Source organism: Xenia sp. Carnegie-2017, unplaced genomic scaffold (genome assembly GCF_021976095.1).
Source record: "Xenia sp. Carnegie-2017 unplaced genomic scaffold, XeniaSp_v1 HiC_scaffold_14, whole genome shotgun sequence".
NCBI lineage: Eukaryota > Metazoa > Cnidaria > Anthozoa > Malacalcyonacea > Xeniidae > Xenia > Xenia sp. Carnegie-2017.
Window position 1 is genome coordinate 3,564,207 of NW_025813447.1, and position 9,356 is coordinate 3,573,562.

Below are 9,356 nucleotides of genomic sequence, written 5' to 3' on the forward strand. Positions count from 1 at the left end.
AAATAGACGACAAAGGACACGTAGACAAACTGATATCGATGTCGATAGTTTTGAATTCGACGAGAGCACGCAGATGGGATTGAAATGTACAAATGAAAATCACGAAAAAAATCAAAATGTGAAAGGAAAAATTGTGTAAAAATTGAAAACTTCTCATGCTCTAGATTTACGTTTCAGTGTTTGATATATGCATAAAAAACTAAGGATGTTTCATGTTAACAGCATGTGACCTCGTCAAGTGATCTATTTTAGCTGATCGTAAATACCGGTCATGTTGTGTCAAAAGCTGCTCTCTCAATGGCTCACATCCAAAAATATTTGATTAAATATCTAAACACTAGCCACCAGCCGAAGTAAAAGCACTAGTTTTTTGTGAAATACACAAGTCACATCACATGGCCAACGACGAACAGGAGTCAAAAGTAAAAGAAGCACAATATGCACCGGAAGCAAGCCCTTTATTGAACCATTGATATTTGATATAAACAAAGTTCTTTGTTTTTATGTAAAAACAACTTCGACAGGATAAAGTGCGGCAAACACAAAGCAGACATCTGATGTCACGATATAGAAAATCCCGCCCTATAATGAAAGCGAAGGAAGTGTTCTTACGTATCAGTCTTCATTCAGTCTAAGACGATGTATCAAGTATATGTAGAGGTTCATAGATATCAACTTGATACTTCAAAGTGATATCTAACAATGAAGACGGTGATAGTAATACGAATGATTTTCGTGACGTCCTTCCTCGCCCTTCAATGCTGTCACAATAACAGCGAAGCCACGTCATTCGAAATTGAGCGAGGTGAACTTGATACGTTTAAGAATATAAAATGTACAGAACAGGGCAACTGCAAAGAAAGACAATGTGAAATACATGGCGCCAACTGCGTAAAAAGTAAAAATTGCACACGATGTCAATGTGAACACGGTAGAGGAACGTTTCTTTCAACTAACGGCGACAACACTTACAACTGTACCAAAGATCAAGATATAATCCCAGAATCTGGTAAGATGAACAGGGTAATAAATAATAAACTTAATCTACATGCAAACATGGTGGCTAATTATTTAAGTGTTTTAAATGCAGCGATTTATAAACAAAGACGTCAATATTTCAACTTTTGTTTAATAATAAATTGAGGACAATTGAATGTGATTTTGACAAATTTTGAAAACTATTCATTAACAATCATTTCAAGTTTAAGTTCAATCATGATCCAGTGGAATAATATAAAATGCAAGTAGGACAGGTGTATATACGTTCAATAAAGCCAAAGTCAGTCTACTTTTGATGATGAAACCAGTATCATTCGTCATTTTGGTCACATGACTTCCTGATATTTTGAAAATCGTAATTGAAATTGACAATTAATTAACAACATTATTTTAATTTCTGGAAAGTTCGCCTTCTTCAAGGCATCAACTCCCATTGTAGCATATCAAGCAACGGATAAAATTTTACCCACAAAGAAACCTCGACGTTTTATTTTTGAAGATTTTCATCGTTAAGTTATATGATTCGTATTTCGTGCCGTTCTCTAATTGACACAAACTATTTGTTTGGCGGGTAGCACGCCTCCTTTTTTCTATGAACTAAAAATGCGACTGATTTATTTTGATAAAGACAGATATTCTTGAAAAATTTAAAGTTTTGCACTTACTTACTCCTTCCTCGATTTAAAATTATATAAATATTAGCTATGACAGCGATTGAGTACATTCGTTTGATGCTCCTTGTTTGATAAGGTAATCTGTAATTTTTATTTGTCCGACCTATTAATCTCTTTTATATAGCATGTTTTCGTGCTATCTTGCCCCAGCCCCCAGTTTCAAATCCGCTCCACAGTCACTAATGAGGTTAAATAAGAACGTTAAATTAGAGTTGAAACATAAATTGTCATTTAACAATTTGAACAAATATTGACAAATTTATGTATAATTAAACACAATCAATGTTTTTCTTTGAACAGCTCTAAGAAACAAACGATTCCCACTCATGAAGCGAGTTGGGGAAAACGAACAAGAAATGTGCGTTGAATCTGAAGGAGAAAGCAAGCCACTAGCAGGGAAACCATGTTCTTCAGCAATGTCACAACAATGGGTATCGTTAAATAGAACTAAAGAAACTGTGTCTCTCATGAATGTTAAAACTTTACAATGCATGCATTTCATTCCTGATTGTGAAAAAGAACATGGAACAATTACTTCAGGACAATGCAAAAACAATAGTGGCTACGAACAAGAAGTTATGAACGAAAACGAAAACGAAGACGAAACGAACGTACTCAGAGTTTTTGCTAGATATTGCAGGAAAAAAATTAATGTGTTCATGAAAAAACAGCCCCATAGTCAAAAACGTTATTCGATAATCTATTCTCAAGATGAAGATGAAAATGAACCTATAACTTGGCATTACAAAAATAACTCTAAGACAATAATCAAATACAAAGGTATGAGCAAAAGTTTGTACAATAAACATAAACAACGTAACGCATACGATAAACATGACTATGATTCTATATGAATGCTTGTAAACTCAATAGAAACACGGGATCGACAATTAGGCGGTCGTTTTTGAAGCCAATTCTTTGTCAAAAAATTACAAAGCTGCAAATAATTAGTGTAAAGAAGTTAACATTATTTCACTCATGGATGGTTGTGCAACACCATCGACCGCTAGATACGTTAATGAAAATCGTCAAACTTACTTTTTTATAGGATGCTACCGTTTTTTTAACTCAACATTCATGTATTCTCTTGTGGGAAAGTCGTCCAATGGCATGCAAGAGCAAGCATTCTATGCTCCGCTGTTTCAAGGAAACGCCACATGCCGAGTAAACTGGTCCGAATCGAAGCAGCTTAATGAAACAAAATGGAGGAAATTAACGACACCCAACGACGATAAATTGATTTACGTGGAAAATAATACAAGTGAAAATTTAAAAATTTTAAAGGTGAGACTGGCTGTACATTGATTGAACCGATTCGGGTGGACAGAAGAGAATTTTAATTAAATGAGATATGACCTCTACTGCACCGGCACCGCAAAGGTCATGGGTTCGAATCCCGTTGAGTCACCTGATTTTTTCAGGTCCTGAGACGATTGCTTAAATTGTCCAGCTAAGTGCGAAGATCATATCTCATTTAATTTCAAACACCGCACTGCATAAAAAACATTCATATGACATTCATTTCACAAGAAAACATGAGCCAACAATATTGACCTGCTCACCACTGTGTGACTTCATAGCTCAGTGGTCAGAGCACTGCACCGGCACCGCAGAGGTCATGTGTTCGAATCCCGTTGAGTCACCTGATTTTTTCAGGTCCTGAGACGATTGCTTAAATTGTCCAGCTAAGTGCGAAGATCATATCTCATTTAATTTCAAACACCGCACTGCATAAAAAACATTCATATGACATTCATTTCACGAGAAAACATGAGCCAACAATATTGACCTGCTCACCACTGTGTGACTTCATAGCTCAGTGGTCAGAGCACTGCACCGGCACCGCAGAGGTCATGGGTTCGAATCCCGTTGAGTCACCTGATTTTTTCAGGTCCTGAGACGATTGCTTAAATTGTCCAGCTAAGTGCGAAGATCATATCTCATTTAATTTCAAACACCGCACTGCATAAAAAACATTCAGAAGAGAATTTTGCTAACCATAACTTATAGACGAAAATATAAGGATTTTTGAGCAATATCACACAATAAGAGGGTGGGGGAAGAGGAAGTCTGGAAAAGGGGAAGGATATTTGTTCAAATAACTTTTGATCCTTTGATGGCTAAGATTTTTGATTTGCTGGCCACACATTAGCAGCATACCTCAACGAATATTTGTTTTTCTTTTATTTTTGATAATCCAGGTGCAAAATAGCGCATTACCAAAGTACCAGGGTTATTTGATGAAACTAGTAGTTACCTGTGAAAGCGAAACAACCAAAGAAAATCTTGAAAGTGAATCTCATTGTTTGCTCTTAAAGTTTCCAACAATACTAAAAGAGGTGAGTCTACCATTAATCCAATCTTTCTTTAGTATAATCACCAGGACACAATGTGTGCAAATCCATAATTTTATTATGTCAAATTTATAAACATGGATAGTATGCAAAATTTTTTGGTTGATGCGTAACTATAAATTTAGTTCATGCCTCTGTATTTTGCTGTGGATAAAAGACTTCGCAAAGACTTTTGATAAAAGGAAGTAAAGAGATAATGCATGATGTAGGTGTCTGTGGCATACCCACTGGCGTAGCCAGCCCGCAAATTTGCTTTGTAAATTTTTTTGTAAAACCTTATTCCATCCGACAATTTGAAAAAATGAACGAGAAAACACAATCTAAAAACACATCATCTTGTAAACTCAAGATTAGAGTTAAATAGCAAGAGACAAGATTTAAAGCAATAATTCGACAAAAGCGCTATTCATGACCATGTTGCAAACTGCCATGACGCGCAATAACCGACATTTACAACTTACACGTTTGTGGATGTAGTCATGTAGATCGTCCAGGTTAGTAGAGTCCTGAGAAGGACTGTTGTTGTTGTTGTTGACGGAGATTTCGACAACCATAGCGGTAGTCATCTTCAGAGTCAAAGACGACTACCGCAAATGTTTTCGAAACATTATCAATAACAACAACAGTCTTTCTCAAGACTCTTCACATCTGGACGATCTACATCCACAAACACGTAACGATACTCCGGGTTCAAACCATTTCCATTATTTTCAACTTATATGACACAATTAATGACATTAATTTACCACATCTCTTTTCTACTCATGATCACATTCTCAACACCACTAACACTTTGCACTGTCTTCATTACAACAATCCTAATCTTTTGCTTTTCCTTGAGGCGATTTATGTACGTTTCAAAAAGCGTCAGCTGAACTCTGGTTTGTGAAGGCTTCTAAAGAACTTGTATTTTTTTCCTAATTTCTTTGATGTAATTGTGAATAGTAACGCCTTCTAAAGAAAATATTTTTTTCTAATCCCTGGTCTAATTGTAAACAGTAACACCTTCTAACCTTTTTTTTCTTTCGAATGCTTACGTTTGTTCCTTTGTAGCTAAAAACAATATAAGATCACGCTTGCTTGTAAATAAACACCTAGCTTGATAATATAGAGTGGAAATATTCCTTTACATCTTGCCTTTTTCAGTTATAACTCGTAGCCAGTCAGCAACTGTAAACACAATACATTTTTATAGAAATTACATAGCGGGAGTATAACTTGCTGGCCAACTAAGCTATTGAGCACAACTTCACTGTGGTTGACCGGGTTGTCTTTAAGTTACCTTTAATGTGTGGTCATTTTATATTTTGCCATCTTCGTGATGTATTTGGTAGTGGGATTGATTTCTTAAAAACATTTCTTAGACAACATCAACAACCTCGAACAACAACGTCGTCACAGACCACGTCCAGATGACCACATCACCCGTCCAGATGACCACATCACCCGTCCAGATGACCACATCACCCGTCCAGATGACCACATCACCCGTCCAGATGACCACATCACCCGTCCAGATGACCACATCACCCGTCCAGATGACCACATCACCCGTCCAGATGACCACATCACCCGTCCAGATGACCACATCACCCGTCCAGATGACCACATCACCCGTCCAGATGACCACATCGCCCGTCCAGATGACCACATCACCCGTCCAGATGACCACATCACCAACATCAAGTAGCAACCACACACGTCAACCCCACGAAGAACGTGAAGGAGGCTCATCTCAGGCAATTGTTATAGCAGTTTCTGTATCAATCGCAACCATTGTCCTTATGTTCGTCTTGTTTTATTTTGTGTGGTATCGAAAACATAAAAGGTATTAAAATAAATTTTATGCTCACACTTCTTCAAGGATCAGTCTTTCAATTGTGAGAAAATACGTACGCTGTGCGTACAGGTGAGTAGTATCGAAAACATAAAAGATATTAAAATAAATTTTATGCTCTTGCTTCTTCAAGGATCATTCTTTCAATTATGTGAAAATAGGTACGCTGTATGTACATTTGGGTATTATGACATGGGTATACAAATAAAATTCTGTATGTTTAACGTACATAAAAACATACAAAAAAATATACTATTCGTTTGATTCTGATACCATGCGATGGTTACGATGACAAACCGTTTCTCTGAAATTTTTCTCCCAACTTTGAAAAAATTTGCTCTGTGCTCACGGTGTTGTCAAAACTAACTGTTTCATTTTTTCTTACAGAAATAAGAAATCGCCTCATGAAGAAGGTAAACTACTTTTTTGTATGCATAGAAAAGTGGTAAGAGGCACATTTATAAAACAGTTTAATGGTAAAATGTTAGTGGTAAAACGCATTTTTCTGCAAGTTTTCGTTCAAGCCATGATCATAAAATATATATGTTCGTTATTTTGCTTGCATGTCCTGTGTGTAGTGTCATAAACAATCAATAAATATAGAATTGCATTGAAGAAAATTAAAGATTTTGGATGTTCGTTTTCAACTTTCTTACTAAGAAGTTCGCCTTTGACGTTTTATTTTAGGCCATCTCATTAACCCAACGTACCAATCACAAACAGAACCAGAGTATGTAGATCCATTACAAGTGATCAATGATACAGGAATAAACACCGAGAACGATCAAGGTATTTTTCTTGCCTTTAACATTTTGCTTCTGAAAAAATCTCTTCCTTCAAAAGCTATGTTTATGTACGGGTGTTGTGAATGGGTTAGCTGCGCCGTGTGTAAACCGGTTTTGCTTGGGTTCACAAGAGTTTTTTTTCCATAGGGAGGTTGTAATTTCTATAGGGACGTTGTAATTAGAAGTTGTAAACAAGGAAACAATGGTTAGGTACACATTTCTTGGGATAGAGTTGTCATGGTATTTATAGGAATTCATAGTTGGGTATGCTGAGGTTGGAATTGGGTATACATTGCTTGTTATGGCCAAATTTTGAACTCCATCGAAAACATTGAACAACATAAAGTGTAAATGAACCGATTAATCTACATCATTTTTTGTTGAACAGTTGAGACAAGGAACATTGTTGGATGCTGTAAGATAGTACAATGAAGACTTTGTCGTGGTGACAAGTGTAAAAATTGTTTCAAAAATAGCAATTGCTATGGTGGATGGTCAAAAGCCCCAAAATGGTCCAAAAGAGTTCTAAAAATAACTGTTTTACAATACATCAACGAAATATAGTTCTACAAAGAAGAACTGTTTTAAAAACAGTTGATGCATTACGGCGGACTACTCTTAAGGGGTGTCAACTTCGGCTAAATGAGATGAGAGATGACGCTTGAAACAGTTCACTTTTTCTTGCCATTATAACTATCCAATGATTTTAAGTTCTCATTTATCAGACGTTGAAACCTGATGAGTGGTCAGCGGAAATCCATCGTGTCTTTTAGTTTTTAAAACAGTTGTTTTTAAAACAATTTGGTTGGTGTTTTAGTTGTGAAACATTTCTTTTCAGAACTATCAAATTATTTTGGCCATCCTAAAAAATATTTACGATATTTTAAGATGTAACACTAGCACCTGAGGTCTTGAAACAGCGCACTTTGATGTTTCTAATTGTTATTTAAATTCTTTAGATTCGTCAGCAAAATATGAATACATTGATCATCTTAAATTGGCAAATTTGAAGTCAAAAAAGCCAGAACCGAAGTACGAGTGCGTTGATAACACTGAAATGCCTCAAGCACCAGATGTTTCAAAGATACGAGAACTGAAATATGACTATGCTACAGATGAAATACCGCGGCTCAACTTAAAACCTACAGCACCAGATGTTCCAACAGAACAAGAATTGAAATATGATTATGCTACGGATGAAATACCGCGGCTCAACTTAACAAAACCTGGAGCACCATTTTCTTCAAAAGAACAAGAGCCTAATTATGACTATGCCAATAGTACTCCGACGGTCAAGCTAAACAGTCAGACACCCTCATCTACCCTTAACAGTCCTTCAAAAGAGCCTGCCTACCATACATTGGAGGAACCCAATCCTTCACCATACTATTCGACGATAGAAAATGATGATGATAAAGCTCGGAACACTCTACTATCGTATGAGCAAACTTTTCTTTATTTGTCTTATTTCTTCATCTGTCTAAAATTTAACTCACAGATGTAAAAAGCTGTAGCTACTTGACTTAATCGAACTATTTTCTAGCTTATCATGTAATGTAGAGCAAATACAACATAATGCAATGAATAGAACCCTCACTCGGTGGCTGGAAAAATACCTAATACTGCTAGTGCATCAATGCCTTCACAAATCAGCCATTGTTACGATTAGCTTATAACAACTCAGTTGTTGACATATGCTGTCAACATGTTCAATGCAGACCTCACAGATTAAATGGAAGTAAACTTGCACTAAGGTAGCAACAGTATGAGCTGACAGCACTAAAACAGCATGTCATGAAGTTCATTCTCTGCTGAATTTTTGTCATCTTTCAACTAAAATGTTTATTACAACTTATTCAACTTTTTCTTTCATGTCTTAACTTAAGTATTATAAGTATAATTGTTTGTGTGTGTGAATGTGTAGGTATTTGGGTGTCTGCTTTTTAGGGCAATTAAAAAATAAGATCAACACCCTTCAGATTTGGTAAACAAAATTTATCTATCTTGACGAAGAAGGCTCGCCATGAAGAAGGCTCGTATATTTATGCCAATGTTAAAAATGATTTCAACATACAGAGTCAAGCTAATGAGCAAGAATCTGGTGCTCCAAATAATAAACACAACTTTAACACAACAAAATTTGAAAATCCTTAAGCATATTTAGAAGTAAATGAAAAAAACTATACCCCGTTCATGAAAAACCACAAAAACAGAGAGTCAAACATTCATTCTTATCAGCAGTTGCAAAAAGAATCGATGCAAGACCATGGTAATACTTTCATGATTCCTATATTTCATGGCAATGAGCAACCAAACCAAAATGTCAAATAAAATAAGCTTTCAAAATAAGTGATTCTTTACAATCAAGTGTCGTAAAGATTTTTTAAAGAGTTGGAAGACTAAATTACTGTCTATATGATTTTACACAAGTCGGATCTTGATTTTCCAATATGATTTTACGCAGAAAGCGTTTACCCATATTTCACGAAAATGTTATTTGTGAATAAAGAGTTCAGTGTCATAACGCGACAAAGCGACTATCAAATATGTTAGAGTATAGTTTTTTCTAATACAAAATTCTTTCCTTTGTTTGGTGGTAAAAAAAACTATTGAAACATGGACAGTTTTCTTTTACGAAGAAAATTTGACTATTATAGTATTGAAAAATTTTAAAATCAAACACGACTTACCTTTGGATGTTTCTTTA

At 35.7% G+C, this 9,356-nt stretch overlaps 1 protein-coding gene across 1 annotated transcript; it reads left to right on the forward strand.

Annotated features, from left to right (window-relative positions):
• The first annotated feature begins 504 nt into the window (after positions 1-504).
• LOC124434809 lies at positions 505-8,516 on the forward strand. The gene is made up of 8 exons (XM_046984731.1): positions 505-1,009; positions 1,974-2,453; positions 2,722-2,957; positions 3,875-4,012; positions 5,392-5,855; positions 6,252-6,277; positions 6,552-6,653; positions 7,609-8,516. Exons 1-8 carry the CDS (start codon positions 703-705, stop codon positions 8,151-8,153), a joined length of 2,298 nt encoding a protein of 765 aa, XP_046840687.1. The 5' UTR covers positions 505-702; the 3' UTR covers positions 8,154-8,516.
• The last annotated feature ends 840 nt before the right edge of the window (positions 8,517-9,356 follow it).

Excerpts from the sequence above, each read along its gene's own strand:
- LOC124434809 (XM_046984731.1), top strand. The coding sequence starts at position 703 with ATGAAGACGGTGATAGTAATACGAATGATTTTCGTGACGTCCTTCCTC. Across the intron at positions 1,010-1,973 it reads AGATATAATCCCAGAATCTG|CTCTAAGAAACAAACGATTC; the intron begins GTAAGATGAACA and ends TTCTTTGAACAG. Across the intron at positions 2,454-2,721 it reads GACAATAATCAAATACAAAG|GATGCTACCGTTTTTTTAAC; the intron begins GTATGAGCAAAA and ends ACTTTTTTATAG.